The following is an 18391-nucleotide window of genomic DNA, read 5'->3' as shown; positions in this document are numbered from 1 at the left end:
AAGGATGCGGTATGATCGCCCTCACTTGGTAGTATTTCACGTTCCGAAAACATTAGACTCCATCCAGCACATTTTGTCTTTAGAAGAAAATTAATTTGAAGAGGCTACGAAGCTGGTGTAGAGAGTCTCACCTCTTTTTCGCGCAGTAGACGGAGAGATGAAAGATTGTTAGTAAACAGTCACACGTGAAGAAAGAAGGAAGCTTTGTAAGTATTTTTTCTTGTATTTACTAATGGACTAAGTATCTGAGACTAAAAAGGTTTATATTTACGAGTTATAAGTGTTGAATACTGCGGATGTTGTATCTGTGGTTACTGTTCTACATTTAAAAATTCCATTAAATCATCGTGCTTGCGCTTCTAAGCCTACCTTACCTGCTGCCATAGGCCTACATAGCCAGCATAAAGAATCAACAACGTCAACGGTGTTCCACCGTTCGGCTGACGTGACAAGTCATGCTCTATCAGCATGGGAAGGTGGGCCATGAGGCTCATAACCTTTTAGTCAACCTCGTTGTCGGCAAAGGCCAATCCACTGATGCGCACTGCCCGTGTAAATCTGGGTATCCATCACCAAGCATAGACATCTAGGCCTAGACTCGCGTATGTTTCGCGTTGAAAACCAGCTGTCTCATGAAATTAAAGATGGTTTAAATAAGCACCCCATTTGAATAAGTGCCCCTCAGAAATTATTTTAAGCGCCCCAGGCGCTTATTCGCGCGAGTATGTTACCAGATGATAAGCGTGGAAGTATGAAGTCAGACAATACTAACAATACAACTTACAACTGTATGTACTGTAATTCTGAATTTTCAAGGTTATATCAAAGAGTATAGATAAAACAAGAGAGCAAAGTCCCATTCGTAAAAACCTGTAGGACCTGTGTAGGACGCCCACTAACGGTTGTATGTTCTTTTTATTACCCAGTGCAGCGCTGCGCAGCGCGGTAGAAGTACGCCCGCTATAAACTCAGTAAGCAGAAAACAAAAGTACCGTATCTTGTGGAGAACAGATAAACAGACAAACCGACTGTGCGCGGTGGAGTACTGGGTAATAAAAAACATACAAGCGTTAGTTGGCGTCCTACACTAGCTGCGTAGGGAGTATTGTTTTTTTACGCTCTCAATGAGCGTTGTTGGCTCTCTTGTTCTATTTATACCCTTTGGTTATATGCAGTTCTTAAAATGGAAAACTCTCTGTCAATAGTAATGGCGGTCTAAACTATGCCTTTCAAAGGATTGCCCAAGTTTATTGTTGGTAATATTACTGTATATTATTACTGTAGTTTAAAGATGTATTGTCCCATGCTAAATACCAAAAAAATCATAAAAATATTTTTTGAAATTAACTTGCCCATTTTGAAGTAACATAAAAGTTTGAACATAGAAATTAGTGTATTTAAAAAATGTTTACCCATCAGTTTTTACTGGAAGTGTTTTATTATTTTTATTATGATTTTTTGGTTTAAAAATCAGGGTACACATTTTTTAAATTCAATAATTTTTATGCACAGGTTAATAATTTGTATTCTATTGCAATAGGAGCAAGTTTATTTCAAAATAATTTTTTATGATTTTTTGACATTAGCAAGGAACAATACATCTTTAACGTCAGTGGTATCTTCTACAAGAATAAGTTTTTGTCAGCGAGGCACAAGATGCTATTGGATTTGGAGGAATACAGGACTGTAGGTGTACACCATTTTCGCAAAATTTAAAATGAACATTTTTTTTTCTTTTTATTTATTCAACATTTCACCCAAAGGTACCTCACAAGGCAATGTCAAGCCTTAGTAACGAGGTACCTCACAAGGCAATGTCAAGCCTTGGTAACGAGGTACCTCACAAGGCAATGTCAAGCCTTAGTAACGAGGTACCTCTGAAAACATAATACAAATAAAAAGTACAGTGGCACTTGACACAAAAAGGAAAAGTTAAAATTGTATAGATACACTTTCTGACAAATAAAAAATCAATCTAAACCTGATGAGCTCTTTGAATGAAACTAGTCAACAAAAATTTCACAATAAATATTCTAAAGTTTATTATCATTAAATTTAAGGTCAATATATAGAACAATAATTTACTGAAATACGATATTGAATTTTTAAATGAACATTTCCAAGAACCTGGCAACTACCACTGATAGACTACCACAGGCCTAGCATTTCGCTCTACGTATTTGCCATCATGGATTAATTAAACGATAAAATTACTAATGAGCACAAATATTTTATAACAGAGAAAGAACGAAACTGAAACATTAATAGCAAAAACAAGTCTAAGTCTTAAAAAGCTATTTTCAGTGTTTACTACAGTAATTTGCAAAAGATCAAATCTGTTTTCTGTTGCTGTTATAGCAAAGGTCTAGCGGCGTTATCCGCTGGGCTGTGCTCTATTTGTAACTAGCCAGCTGCTCACGCTACTGTAGGCCGTTGGAAGTTCCCCTGTGAAAAGTTGTGAGACGTTGGCGGCGCTGTTTCATAGTACTCATCTCCAGGCTATTTCACATAAACCTGTAAAATACAGACCTGTCCTGAAGATGAGCATGATATTTGACCTTGTTTTCACTTTGAATAAATCCTCAATTAAGAACTATGACATATAAGCTTAATACCTGGAATTCATTTTCTGTGTTTTTGTCCATAATTCAGACATTTATTTTGAGGAGTAAATTGATTTGTTTTCTTCACTCCATAATGACCTACACTTGGTTTCTGAAAGGTAAAAATATTTGTCTAAATACAACTTTCAGTGTTGTAAATTGTGGGAGTGACACGCTTATGTTTGTTTTACTTTATTAGCTCCATGGTTCAGGTATCTTTTGGGGCTTATCTCTTCTGGCCATTTGTTTTCTTTTCTTGTTGGATCAAGGTCCATTGTATGTATCTATGCTCAGAGGTAGGTTGTAATCATCTAGGCACTAGCCCATTGGTAGGTTGTAATTATCTAGACACTAGCTCACAGGTAGGTTGTACCAGTTGTACTTTTAACTGACAGGCATTCTCATTAGTACTAAGTGAGTTGGTATTTGGCATTTTTTTTCTCAATCAACTAAATTTCATTACAGTTCCAAAGATATTTTAAGAGAGTTCTGCATTTTGTCAGCAGATCTTAAGAAGAGCATTAAAAACTAATGCAAAAAAAATACCATTTGATTTGTCAGGTTAGTTGGGCTAATCCATAAAGGTTAAACCTACAGTATGAGCTATGCATACAGTAATCAACTCCCTGGCATACTTGAGTAACGTTTTGTTATTTTATATTAAGAAACAAAAACCGAGAGCTACAGTACAGTAATAACAGTATTGATAATAACAGGTTTTTATTTATTTATTTGGTGATTCATTAAACATTAAGAAAGCAAAAAGTGGCTGAGACTTGATTTTATTATCACAAGCTTTCATATTTGATGATGCTTGTGATATTTAGAGTACAACCAGTTTTAGTCTCTAACAAAAATTTCATATTTGTGCCTTTAAGCTGATAATGGGAAATCAGTTTACTCTAGGGGACAGCTCTTTTGGGGAAGTTGCCTTCATAATGTAAGAACTACTGTATCAGTTTTAGTCTCTAACAAAAATTTCATATTTGTGCCTTTAAGCTGATAATGGGAATTATCAGGGTGAAAGCTCTTTGGGTGTGGGGAGTGCATGACTGTGGAAGCTGTCTGGTGAAACCTGTAAAACGCTGTCTGTTGGGATCCTGTTTATGTGAAAGCTGTCGGTGGCAGCATGTGAGATTAGGAAACCTGTCTGGTAAAGAAATAAAACAATTTTCCACTTTTATAGTATAGGCCTACCATAATCACTGGATCTATCTGCTACAGTGTAAATACTGGTGGTACAGTACAATAAAACATAGAATTCAACAAGTGCTGGTATGTACCTAGTGAGAAAAGTGACACTGACACAAATTCTATATTTTTGTGAGGGTTACCTTAAAAACTATAAACCTGATTTCAGAAAAAGGGCCCTTAGAGTGGGTCTTTATAGAATGGGCTCTCAAAAATACATAGAAATTATGTTGTCTATAAAAATCATGATTTGAGGGGGAAAAAAATATGGAATCTACATATAGGTTAAGCTATTTTAATACTACAGTGTAATAGTGTAAAGTGTACTTGATTTATTTATTGTACTGTATTTATTGTAACCTAAGTTATTTAAGCATTTTTTCTTTGTAAATAGTATAAACTGAATTAGTTTTTAAAGTTGTTAATGACAATTTAAAAAACTATGAACTGGTCAAACACTCTCAAAGATCTACGGGAAATAAATATTTTTTCTTTCACATACTGTAGTCTCATATACGCCTACAGAAATCAGCTTACATGCAGAAACAATTACACAGCAGTTAGTCAACCATATCCTTCCCCTGGCGAACCATTTGGCAACTTAGTGGAATGTCAGTAAAGTACTGTTAGTACCAAAGGATATAAGGATTATGTGTATATATATATATGGTACACTGTTGACAATAGAGTCAATATTTGTTTGTATCCTGTAGAAATGGTTGACATATTCTGACCTTCCAACCCGTAGACCTAAAAAATTGGGAGACGGGAGAATTTGCAGGTGAAGTCTGTCTTTGGATTCATACATTTTTAAGATTGTGATTTAAACTGGGGTTTTTAACATCTGTCTCTTATACACATCTAGATGTGTATAAGAGACAGGCCTAGGCCTATGCTACAAAGTACAGGGCTAGGTAGGCCTAAGCCTTGTCATGGGAGCAAAATTTTGTCACAAAAAATGATGTGGATTTTACTGTTTTCTGCAACAAAATAATACTTTACAGAAGCCAAAACCTGTGCTCAATGTGAAGTATTCATATGAAGTGATTTCCGAATGAAAACATGACCAAATAATTGCCAAAAAGGGTGTTATTATTATCCTTATAAAGCTCACCAATCTATGCAACTAGTGGCTCCGATGAACAAAAAGTGAGATTTACTGTATAGTATGCCTGAACAAGCATGCACAGCTAAAGATGTGTTTATTATAGTACATATATGGTACACAGTTATTTGACATGTGAAGTGTAAATCTCATTTCATGTTTTGTGGCTAAAAACAAGGAAGAATGGAAGAAATTAAGTTTTATTCTTTGTTGTCTCAATCTTGACACTTTAAAACAAAATTGCTTTAAAACAACCAATAATTCTGTAGGATTATTTCATAAGTATTTTCTTTTGTTCAGATTTATATATATTAAACTTTATTAAAATATTTTTGGAAAAAATGAAAACTAAGTTATTTTTTATTTTCTATTTTTAGTACTGACAATACAACTAATTATAATGAATAGAGTTAAAATTTAATTTAATAATTTTAAATGTAGATTGAAATTTGTTTGTGTATTATTTGCATGATGTATATGATAAATAAACATTCACGTTCATGTTGTTACTATATCCTTGACAATGCCAGACCTATATTGTCTAAGCACCATATGTTGCCTTATACAGTTTAAAGGGATGTCTCATTAAAGGGGAAGTTATAGACTTGTTTAATATAAATACCCTTTCATTGTATAAAACTCCATGAAAAAAGACAGCAAACTGAATTAATTACTATATGTCATACCTTTTTCCACTTTTTCATTTGAACTTAATTTGATTGGTTTTGGTGTAAATAGGATTTTTATGAAAGTGTGTACAGTGAGTTTACGGCATATAAGCTGTAGAAATATGCTGGCTTTAAATGTTGCTAAAAATATAAATAATTGCTGTTTTTATTTCAGCCTGAGTTTTTCCAAGTGACATCCCAAAGGAATCATGATGGCTCAGAAGAACAAGAAGGAGGGTGTGGAGCGGTTCCAAGGTATTGGAATAGACTTCAAGGCTAAAATGATTGGCATTGAGAAAGTAGATGATGCAAGAGGGGACAGAATGTGTCAGGAAGCTATGATGAAACTCAAGGTACAGTATTATTGAAGCCAAGTTGCCTGATAAGTTTCATTACTAATAATAATGTAAATAAATTTATTATAAAAAAGTAAAATCACACGTCTAGAAAATTGAGTAAAGTTGGTTTTGCAATATTTTTTAGGCAATGGTGAAGGCATCTGGGGAACATAAGCAACGTGTTAATATAAATATCTCAATAGAAGGCTTGAAGATTATAGATGAAAAAACTGGAGTAAGTAATAATTAGTCATCAGCTTCTCGTACTGATTGTGTTGGAAGTCAGTTCTGAAAATAAATAGTCGTACATGTGAATCCAGCAGTCAGAAACATGCCCATCACCAGAGTTTCTTGAGGGAGGTTTTCTATACTGGAGCGGATTCAAAAATGGGAACTCATTTTTGAAAATGATCATCATCATCATCCTCATCATCATCATTTTCATCATCATCCTCTTCAATATCCTCATTATTGTCATCACTGTGATGGTAATCACAACAATGAATAGGAGTGTCGCAGGTATAATATTAACAACTTTCAAGTTACACATTAGTATTGATAGTAGTATTTATTATATTTGTCCCTAATTTCTAATAGAATTTTTCTCCATAAAAGCTACTATCAGTTTAAAGTAGTTTACTGGCAGTATTCAGTGCATTTTACAGTACACAATACCTTGATTGATATCAGTAATATATCTACTTATTCCTGGCATCTAATTTGTTACATGGATATTTTTTTCCAGTGCATAAACCACCATCATGAGGTTCACAAGATATCATTTATCTCCAGAGATCCAGCTGACAACAGAGCGTTTGGTTATATTCATGGAGACGCTAACAATCACCAGTTCTTTGGAATTAAAACGGAGAAAGCTGTAAGTAGGCTGTAAGCAAGCACACACTGTGCCAATGGTGTCCACAGACTCGATGCAATGCAATGTGATGGGTGCACGCCATTTATTGGTTTATTGATGATCTGCTCAAATTAGCAGACGGCATCACATCATCAAGTGCTTATAGAGGTCGAAAATGGCTCGTTGGCCAAGTCAGGGTGTGCCTAGATTTACTATACTAGTTAATGTGTTTGGTTTGTTTTTTTTTTTGTTTTTTTTTTAGAATCTGAGTTTATATAATTATATTATATTTGCTTGCTTATTGTTATTTGTTTGTTTAGTGTTCATTGGTTTATTTTCTTTAAACCTTAATCATATCGTAATGCTGCCCTCACAGCATTAATGATGGTCCTCAGACATAAAACAATTATGTTAGAATCAGTAAACAAGACAATAAATAGTTATTAGCAGTTCAAACCTCGGGAGAATTAAATTTATATTTTTGTATTCTATTTGTATCCTTAGTGTAAAGCGCCTTTGAACATGAGTAAAAATGGCGCTATAGAAATTTGGTAAATAAATAAATAAACTTAATACTGTGGTATCTGCCACTATTCTTCAATTATATTGTATTGAAGAAAAACATTAAAATCAAAACAGAAACTAAATGGTAAAGGAAGAATAACCCATAGCTTAAAGCGTCATTGTGATGAATTGCGTATGGGCATTGTCCATGACTACATAGCAGCCGTAAAGAGGTGCTTATTCATCTGCTAATCCAAATCTGACTGATCTTGCACTGTCTTTGTTAAAGGTTCAGAATTGTAATTAGGAAATCCAAACATGGCTTACTCCAAATTCATTAAAGCTAAATGAATCTAAGACCGAGTTTATGGTTGTTGGCTCCCAGCGTAACCTCAATAAAGTGGGGCACCATGAATTAGTTGTTGGTGATATTGCCATACAGCCCTCTCGAACTTGCAGAAACTTGGGTAGATGGTAGATCATGTCAGTGCACTATGTCGAGCTTGTCACCTGCACGTCCGAAATATTGGAAGAATTCGCAAGAATATTAATACTTCTGTCACTGAAATCCTCATCAGTTCATTTACTACATCAAGGTTAGACTTCTGTAACTCGGTTCTTTTTGGCTTCTCGGAATCTCTCACAGACAAGCTGCAACGTATTCAAAATACCACTGCTAGACTTTTTGCTCGAACACAAAACATGATCATATCACTCCTGTGCTCAAAAGCCTTCATTGGTTACCTATCCATCACATGTCGAAATATAAGATTCAGCTCCTTGTTTATAAGGCACTCGTGCATGGTTCTCCCGATTATCTTGCTCACATTCTCAATCCTCACCAGGCTGTGCGGCAAGGTCTTAGGTCCGCTGATAAGTGCCTCTTATCTACTCCTATGTGTAAGATCCTTTGGGGTGCTCGCTCATTTTCTGTGGCTGGCCACTCTTGCTGGAATGAAATCCCACTTATGACTCGTACTTCTGAATCGGTTGGGCATTTCAACTTAAAACTTTCTCACTTTTATTAGTTCTTGTTTTTTGTTTTCTTCTTTGTCCATTGTCCTTTTTTTGTTGGGATTATATGCATCGTAATTTTTTAGGCTGCGGTGTCGCAAGCATCTCCATATCATGTGCCCTATAAATCATAAATCTCTGATTGATTGATAGTAGCTACATGTTCACATCATTCCACAACGACAGGGGTTGAAATGAACCATGACATTGGGGTAACCTCTACTTTTCCGAAAAATGTGCAATGGGTTCTTTAAAGTGCACAAAAGCCAGATGTATACACTGGACCGCCATTATAAGTCATTATCTGAGAAGACTTGATTCTAGCGGGCCTTTGCCTTACCGCTCATCCACTCGACTGCTGCCATTAATATGATTGTGTAATGTAACATTAATGTCATGTTTAAATTTGTTTTCTTAAGGCTGAAAATGTGGTCCTGGCACTGAAAGACTTGTTTCAAGTTGTGCTGGAACTGAAAACAAAACAGATAGAAGACCAAAAAATAGCAGCACAACAGACAACATTGCATCTCAAACCAAGTTATGATGACACTTTATATGAGGTAACTAATTCACCAAATTTACTAATTTGCATATTTTACAATTTTTATTGATTTAATGTTTCTTTGTCTCTGTGCTGTGTGGGTGTGAGTTGTCTTTTCTGTAAAAAACACTGAAATACAATTAACAGATTTAATACCATGCAATTTTTCTCGTTATATTTCTACAAATTTAAAGGTACCAATTGGACAAGAGAAAGCTGCTGTAAGTGAAAATAGTGTGGCAGTCTCCGAAGCTCCTTCTGCAACCTCAGAGACTCCAGAGGATGTGAATGCATTGTATGCTGTCCCCAACAAAGGGCATACACCAGAATCCAGCAACCTTCTAGATTTGGCAGCAGAAGTAAAGACATTGCAATTGGTAATCAGAGTTTACTCTGTTGACATTTCCTTTTTTTTTTTCTTTTTTCATATCATTTATTTTACCATTTCAAATTTATAAAACCAACATCCAGGGTTCGTACACGTCCTTGAATTCTTTGAATGTCCTGGAAAAACAAATGAGCATTTTCCAGTACTGGAGAGTCCTGGAAATTTGATCATTTACCATATACCCAGTACTGCAAGTTGTCTAGTAACAGTAAATTAAATGAGAATGTTCCCAAAAGTATGTTCCCATGATACTCTGGAGAGAAGCATGTGAAGTCTTTATACGCTGCCAATTCAGGAATGTTATCGAAGACAGAAAGAATGTCAAGTGCTGAAAATGGCCCACTGGCTGGTCCAGACAAACTTGTGCGATTCAGCGAATGGAGTTTTTCGCCTATATTTTAGTAAAGCGGTGTTTTCTTAATCTTGTGTATTAATTATGGTTGCGTGTAATTTTAATTCAGACATTAATAATTATAATCATTATCTTTGTTGATATCTGCTACGGTGTTTATATTTGCTTTCTGTTGTGTGTTATAAACATAGGACTAATATTAAACTTAATCTTTCAATCACTTGAACAGGTCTTGTCACACATCCTCAGCCTGGTGAATTCGCTTTGGGTAATTCATTGCTCTCCAGACATGCACACTTGTTCTGCACGAATGGGCATGTTTTTGCCCTCTCCAGTGGAAAGCAATTACAGTAACATCTCCCAATTATGTACCCCTCCGTTGGAACAGAGTTCGTAATTGAGAAAATTCATAATTCAGAGAGTTCAAATCTTCATAGCATAGCGTAAGTAGGCCTAGGCCTATGCTACAAAGTACAGGGCTAGGTAGGCCTAAGCCTTGTCATGGGAGCAAAATTTTGTCACAAAAAATGATGTGGATTTTACTGTTTTCTGCAACAAAATAATACTTTACAGAAGCCAAAACCTGTGCTCAATGTGAAGTATTCATATGAAGTGATTTCCGAATGAAAACATGACCAAATAATTGCCAAAAAAGGTGTTATTATTATCCTTATAAAGCTCACCAATCTATGCAACTAGTGGCTCCGATGAACAAAAAGTGAGATTTACTGTATAGTATGCCTGAACAAGCATGCACAGCTAAAATGTACTTATAATATATCTCGGCTGAAAGCAATTGATATTTCGTGCTTTAAACTTAGATTTATGTCACTTTATTGGCTTAAATGTTTTCTTGTAGCTGATATAATATTTTATTATTTTTGAAGACTTTTAAATACAGTTTTAAGTGTTTATGTAGTTAAAAACGATTGTTTGTAATGACGTCATGTTGCAAATTGAGTCCGTAAAATCAAGAGTTCTTAATTGGGAGATGTTACTGTAACAATTAACGTAACCATGAGAACGTGTACTTCTACAGTTATTTTCTTAATGAATGGCATTTGTGTAAAAAAGGGCTTTTACAGTTAAAAGTTCTTGATTTTACAGCGAGGTATTTCGTTAATTATGATTCTGAAGTTTACGAAATCATTGTGCCGGCCATTTGCTGTATAGTGGATTATGAAATTTGTAATCTACATACTTCTAAAAACTTATTTCCAGTGGGTTCCATCCAGTGGTGACAGTCCCCTTGCTCTTTTCTAAAGATTTTCCAAGGACCAACAGCTTTAATGTTAATGTTTAAATCTGTGTGCTCTACATTTAGCCCTCCAGCTAAAAGGCAGTAGAAGATATTTTAAGGAACCAAAGTAAATTTCATTGTATGTGTATCTTTTACATGACAAATAAAATTTATTGAGTATTGAATACCTTTTTATGTACAAAGATTTTATATATATTCTGATTATTGTTTTATTTAAGAAATGTAGAGAGATTTTTTTTTTAATGTAATTGTCAGAACTCGTCAGTCTCATGGATAAGCAATATAATATTGTTTAATGTTTTCAGTGAATGTCAAATTATGTTTTCTGAAATGAAAAACTTCTGTTATTATGAAATTGAATTTTGAAATAATTTGTACATACAAGGTTAATGTTTTTACCAGAAACTCAACTAAAAAAGTTATTTCCTTAAGTTGCCTGACAACATTTTTTTTAAATTTCCTATGAATGGATCGTCTTCCAATTGTTTCCTGTAGGGTATACATGACATGGATCAATTCTCTTTTGATCCTGTACAAGAGGGTAGTGCAACCCAGATCCAATCACCAAATTCTTCCGGTACTAAGTCACCAAACCCATTTCAGGTGTCAAATTCTTGGAACACATTCGACTCAACCAACAGTCAACAGAGCAAGCCAACCACAAACTTTGGCACAGCTTTTGGTGACCCATTTGTTGTTCCAACCGTAAGTTATGTTTTATAATTTAAAATTACAACATGAATCATGTTATAACTCTATGGTTGCCTTTAGATTCTGTGAAGTTGTGAATTATATTTTTATGTAATTGATATTTTATTTTTTTCATGTGATTTCTGTCTTTGGATTCATACATTTTTAAGATTGTGATTTAAACTGGGGTTTTTAACATTGCCCCTGGGCTTAAGAAAGGAATATTTACTACACATGACAAGATTTTTTTATGGGCTATTGAATTTGTGATAAATAGTTAATATTAATTTTAATAGTAACTATTAAAAAAATATATAAAATATATTATGTAATTTAATAATTTTATAAATTTAGTCTCAATTTTTTCGATAATCTATGTATTAATTCTGCTAATCACCTCCGCGTAACTTCAAGTTCACCCATCTCCTCTGAAACTGCTGGCAGGAATGTGCTCATCTTACGTATCTATATATGTCACAAACATGATAGGATACTTTTCTAGGCTGTATATTGGATGACAACGAAAAAACAGCAAAAAACACCCAAAATGAGTACTTTGCGGCCATATTTCGCAAGTTGTTTACGTCACATAACAACTACAACTTCCAATCACTTTTGTGCCGTAGTGTTTCGCATCAACAAAATATTGTGCCAGGACACCAAATAAACAGTCTTATCAACTCGGGCCATGCTTTGCAAGTTTTTTACATCACCATCCCTACAATTTTGTACTGCAGTGCTCAAATTTTCGTCTACCTACTAGCCTATAATAGGCTGGCCTATAAATAGGCCCCCTACCTTTCTTTCAAATTCCTACAATAACACAAGCGACAGCAAACACTGTAAAAAGATATGTTAAACAGAATCGATTTTTATATAAAACTACAGTTACTATTCGCAGATAGTTCGATATTCTGAAGATGAACTCCAGACTGTACAGTAAGGTCTGTGCGGGGAATATATAATAAGTTGGACTAGAAATCATTTCATTTCAGGAAAATAAGGGCCAATTTCCGCGCAGATTTTGCTGAAAATTAGGCTTTGACCAAGTCTGAATATACTGTGTAACCAATGCAATTATGTAACAATTACGATTCCGTGCACCTGATTTCCTGATGATTTTTGAGATATCAATTGCAATTTAAAAACTTTACAGTATGGGATAAGCTATTAAAGAATGTGATGATTTTGGAAAATTAGGTTTTGTTAAATTAAATTTTACGCTATTTTAATCCTACTACTGGGATGAGAAATGTGTGTTTTCCATAGCCTTCAACACCCGAGGGCGAAACGACCCACACCTATTCTTTTCTAATAAAAGGCTATAAATTGTTCATGGGGTTGTGTTAAGATACTGTAGTGAAACTGAAGAGCCAATACTTCAAATTACTTAAATCCATCAGAAATTTATCCACGGCCTATTTGTTAGTTATAGGCTTATTACCTACTTAAATCATGATAAAAAATATTTATCTTATGCCCAACTGTATATGTTGCATTTTCACATGCAAGAGGGTACTGCACTTCAATGTATTATCAAAATGCACAATTCATCACATGGACAATTCGGCAGAGACACTCATGCAAAACATTATCTACAAAAAGGTCCTTTAGAAAAAATAATGACAAGGTAGCTATAACATCCTCAATGATTGCCTCCTCAACACTTAGCTATAACACCATTTAACACAGTGCGGAGCATGGGTATATGCTAGTAATAAATTAATAATGATAATGATTATAATTGTGAATTTGTATAGCACATAATGTATGGGTCTCTGTGTTTTTACAGCCGTAAGTGCAATATATAAAGTTAAACATATTTTTATGATTTACCTAATTTTGATCTGTTTTATAATTATTATTATTATTGGTGTATATCATATGTATTGATAAATTCCATGTTGTAATGATTTATTAATGCTTTGAAATAGATAATCCAATTAATAACTTTGCACTTTCAATGATTAATTATTGTTCTACTCATTTCCACAGAGCACACCACAAACCAACTCAGCCAATCTCTTTGCAGAATTTTCTGACACATTCAAGCCCCCAACTAATACAGCAGCCCCCGCGGCCAATCCATTTGGGAATAATTTTAGCAACACTTCATTTGGTGCTCCAGCTGCCAATGCCTTTGGAGCCCCGAACCAATTTGGTGCCCCTGCAAGTAATGCCTTTGGGGGAGCAGCTTTTGGAGCCCCCGCCAGTAATACTTTTCAAGCTAATTTCTCTACGCCGTCAGAAGCACCTGCCATGCAGAAACCTGCTGATCCTTTTGGCGATCCATTTGATATCGGTGGGCCACCATCAGGCGACAGTTCTCAAGGTGTAATTGGTCAACCTCTGGCTCCCACTGCTGTACCAACAACTAATGAATCTGCCTCCAAACCAGATCCTTTCGGAGACCTCGGCTTAATAAGTAGTTCCTCATCAAAATCTGGAAAGGATATGTTTGCAAACTTTCAGATGGCCAAACCCGGAGAGGTTGCTATGCCGGATATAATGCCTGCAGGAATGCCAGACAGGCCTCCACCAGCTGTTCCATTATCTACTGGTAAATTAGATTCTGATTCATCACCAGTAGATACTTGTGAAGAAAATGATGAAGATTTTAATTTACCCCCTCCTCAGGTTCCTCCACCAACTCTTCCCCCTAGTTTTAATACAATTGAAGAGATAGATAATGCTCCTCCTCCTCCACCCCCAAGGCCTAGATACGCACTTCCAAACACATCATCGGTTGCAATTCCACCCAGACCAGCAGGGCGCAGTAGCATGCAAAATCTGAACTCAAATCATACTGAAAAAAGCAGTTTGTCACCCACAACAGATCTTTTTTCTAAGCAACAATTTTCATTACCTAGTGACTGGACAAGCAACTCATTAGAAACAAACTTTGATAGTAAAAACTTTGAAGGAAATTCAAATTCTGCTGGCAATTTAAACTCTTTAAATGTGTCAATTGATGATAAAGATGTGTTTGATCCATTTCATCTGCATTCGAATAGCAGCAGTACTGCAGCACAATCAATAACATCACAGTGCATTTCAAACCATCCGTCCAACACGCATTCTAGCAGCTTTACATCTCATTTCTTGAATCCATCTTCACTTGCAAATGGTACAAACGTACTGTCCACTTCATTACCAACAAGGGAAAACTTTTTTGTGAAGATGAGCACGTCTAAGTCAACATCATCCATATCAAGTCTTCAAACAAAAGCAGCTGTCTTGCCTATTCATGAGGATCCTTTTGCTGATGATCCATTTGCTACTAGTTCATTCACTACCAGTATATCATCTCATTCATCAGCTGTACCACCTCCGTTACCATCACGTCCAAAAACCCAAAGTTCAGTTAATAACGGAAAGAATCCTGTTTTAGGTACCACCGCCAGCACAAAGCCGACCTTAACGACATCGGATGGAGTCACTCTCTTTGATGACTCGCCTTTTGGCCTATAGGTAAGATGACATTTTTAAAAATTTATCTAACTTTATACTTTTAAAAGCCTTTGTATATTTCTTTGTAAATTTCCTAATTTCAAGTAACATCATTGAATATAGTACTTCCATTTAAAAAGAAAACCATCCTCATTTCAACAAGAAATGTTCCAATTAGACAGTGGAAATTAATGAGATGCATATTCTGGTTTATTTATTCACAAAAAAATATATACAGTACATAAAATTACTAGTTGCAGCATGAAAGCTGAATCGAGAGCAAGGTTTTTAAAAAACAATACTGACTGATAGTACTTGTAGTTTTCTGTGTTTTTCTTTGTACACAGCTGCTTGATAATCTTCCTATATAAAAAGTATTAAAGTTGCCAATTTTTTTTATTAACAGGCTCGGTGTTCAGAAGACTGAAAACACTGGGTAAAGAAGAACTGAAGCTGTTAGTAGACAAGATATCTTCCACAAATTGGATAATGTGCAACAATTTTTATTAAATATTATTCTAGAATTTTAAATATATGATTTTAAAATATATGATTGTGCTTTTTATAGTTTGTATTGCGAATTAAATTTATGGAAGCACTAGTGTATCTAGATAGAATATGAATTAAATTTTACTGCAGCTATTTCCATACTATCAAGTTTTATGTGAGAAATACAGTATGTGATTTGCCCATATGGGCATTGTACCATTAAAAAAAAACCAATTTATGAGATATAAAACGGGTATTTGTTGCTTAAAACTTTATAGATGGGCACAGCTTTAAATCATTATATTAAATTTCTGATAAGGCTTTCAAATATTATTATATTTTATTTTAATTTCCAAATTTGTCATCTAATGTAAGATACTTTAGAATTACATGCAAGTGTGCTAAAATTTGATCTTGCCTTGTTCATATAAAAAATAACAATGAATATGTTAATGTTTGTTTACTCCATTTTAAAACTTATTTTATTCAGAATTATGAATGGAAGGATAAGTAAGAGCAATAATTTAAAATTTTAAAATATGCAATTTAATAGTAACAAGAGTTTTACAATTTGAAGTTTTGGTGTACTTTCTCAATAACATGTCCAACAGTTATTTTGTTGACTTTTAATAAAAAGAGAATACTGTAATTTTTCAGTACAAAAATTAAACACAAGAAAACAAAATTATTTTGATTTAATGATGATAAAACTTCTTATCCATTATTAAAGACCTGTACAGATTACTGAAGTTTATTTCACAAAAATATGGGCATACAAAATTGATAATGTGAACAGAGTTTAAAATTCCAATCTAATCAAATGTATTACAGTAATTGTGCGTCGTCAAATAATATAGATTTAAAATACACATAGCATGACTAGCGAATGCTCCAAAAATTACTAATAAAGTATAGTGTACAGTATATATATTATGTGAAAATAAAGTTATCAAACTCCAATATACTTTAGTATAACACATATATTTCTAATCATAACAATTGAGTACCGTTATATACTCATGTATAAGACTAGGCTTAAAAAAGCAAATCGAAAAACAGAGGGCCTTATACGCACGACATACAAATATTAGATTTTTGAAATCATGTTCGTCTTATGTGCGGATCATCCATAACATGCAAATATGAATGATAAATACTGGGAAATAAGATAATTGTATTATCTTGAAGATTAGCTCTAATTTTAGCCGGCTAGATGCAGTATCAAGACCATAAATAGCAAAAATTCTGAATTTTGACGGTGAAGGGGGTCGTTTCATACACCTGACATACAAAAATCGTCCAAAAACCTTCTCAAACTTGGGGGTCGCCTTATACACAAGTATATAAGGTATATGATTTATAAAGTATAATTTTTTTATGCGATTGATATTAAGAAAAAATAACAAGAGGTGAATATTTTATTTAGTGATAATTGGTAATTTGTTGATCAAAATATTGGCAATAAATAAAATATTAACTTGCACATATTCTGTAATTTTATTTTTAAAGGAATTAAACAATGGACCCTGGTAGGTCTTCATGAAGTACTGAATATAGAATTGAATTTTTCATTTTTCTTAGCTAATGACACAGGAGCATAGTCTAAGTTCCCATTTGAATGAAATTTTTTTTTTTTGGGGGGGGGGGGGGGGGGGGGGAAGAAGGGTGCATCACTCTTCAGCCCATGTTACAGACAGTGCATCTTAAATTCAAATCAGAAAAGAAACAAATGCACCAGTGACTCAGATTTAATATTGTACAAAAAATTAAAATGCTAAATTTCACTGAGGTCCATAGTTGTAGTGTAGATGAACAAATCAAGGCATTGCACAAAATTTTAATTAAAAATAAAGCAGTACATTTCTTTGTCTATACTAGAAGTTTGGTCGATAGCAAACATTTGGCTTAATATGAGCTGAAACCTGTAAAATTTACCTTCCTGAGTTGTAAGTACTGTACAGAACAATTACGCTAGATTCATATAAAAATTCAACTAAAAGAGTATCCAAAAGGTCAACTTATTTACTTTGAAGTCCTTATTTACAAGACAAGTTTTTGGGGTTAAATTTATAAAGAGATAAAAATTACATATATGGTACATAAACTAACAAGAGCAACCACTCACTGGTATACGTGTTAAACAGATGTTACCTCTATTCAGCTTTTAACACTTTGAGTATGAAAAAGAGGCTTTTTGTTGACACTATAGAAACATGCTTTATACACAGTGGCGCAAGTTATTCTAGGTTTCGGCAAGGGCCCATGTGTACTATAAACAATGTAGCAGGCCTACATTCTTTGGAAAAGAGTAGGGGATTATCTCCTGGTGTACTGCCCAATCACCACCAGAAGGACCCCACTAGAAACAAGTCTGTGGATTGGGTTATCCTTGGTGTGATTCACTCCAAAATACTCACTACCTACCTACTTATCTTAAATAGGTGGTCACTAAAGCGTTAAGTAATGTTTACAATTTGATTATCACAAACATACCCTTCCAATTAAGCTGTGTTCTCAAGATTGATTTAATTTCAGTGTGATGATCAGTGGCAGATACAAGGGCACCTCACCGGCCCGGATCCCCCTACTGTAAATTTTTCAAAATAAAAATTTAAAAATAGAGAAAGAAAGAAAATTATATTCAAATTTTAAGTCATAGTGCCATTTCAGACGATCTAAAGGTGCCATAATCATACATTTTTCTTTCCTCAGCCTCAATCATGATGAGGCTGAGGTGGTATAGACCCTCCATCTGTGAAAGTCCTTCCAGTGGCGAACCGTATGCTAGGTATTGGCATATCTAGGATATGCAAGGGATGCGCGTGCACGCCGACCCCTCCCCCTGAAAAAAGTACTCGCCCATCCCTTAGTGCGCCCCCTAAAATAAATCATGCTCAAATTGTTAAGTCACCTCAAATCGCCTTATTTTGCGAGTTGTTTC

General features: G+C 34.5%; 1 protein-coding gene across 4 annotated transcripts; it reads left to right on the top strand.

Moving 5' to 3' along the window:
- Nucleotides 1-71: 71 nt before the first annotated feature.
- LOC117115430 (disabled homolog 2-like) lies at nt 72-17002 on the top strand. 4 transcript variants are annotated; one of them, XM_033259223.1, is made up of 10 exons: nt 72-206; nt 5743-5920; nt 6051-6140; nt 6651-6782; nt 8699-8839; nt 9015-9197; nt 11317-11526; nt 13507-14071; nt 14903-14982; nt 15368-17002. In XM_033259223.1, exons 2-9 carry the CDS (start codon nt 5777-5779, stop codon nt 14980-14982), a joined length of 1545 nt encoding a protein of 514 aa, XP_033115114.1. In that variant the 5' UTR covers nt 72-206; nt 5743-5776; the 3' UTR covers nt 15368-17002. The 4 variants fall into 4 exon arrangements, with proteins under 4 accessions (XP_033115114.1, XP_033115111.1, XP_033115113.1 ...); XM_033259220.1 differs by having other exon boundaries at nt 13507-14982; XM_033259222.1 differs by lacking the exon at nt 72-206 and adding an exon at nt 2893-2965 and having other exon boundaries at nt 13507-14982.
- The last annotated feature ends 1389 nt before the right edge of the window (nt 17003-18391 follow it).

This window comes from Anneissia japonica, unplaced genomic scaffold, assembly GCF_011630105.1.
Source record: "Anneissia japonica isolate Jap-2015-1 unplaced genomic scaffold, ASM1163010v1 scaffold287704_len1198815_cov201, whole genome shotgun sequence".
Lineage (NCBI taxonomy): Eukaryota > Metazoa > Echinodermata > Crinoidea > Comatulida > Comatulidae > Anneissia > Anneissia japonica.
The sequence above is the reverse complement of the archived record's forward strand: the minus strand, read 5'-3'. Positions and strand labels throughout refer to the sequence as shown.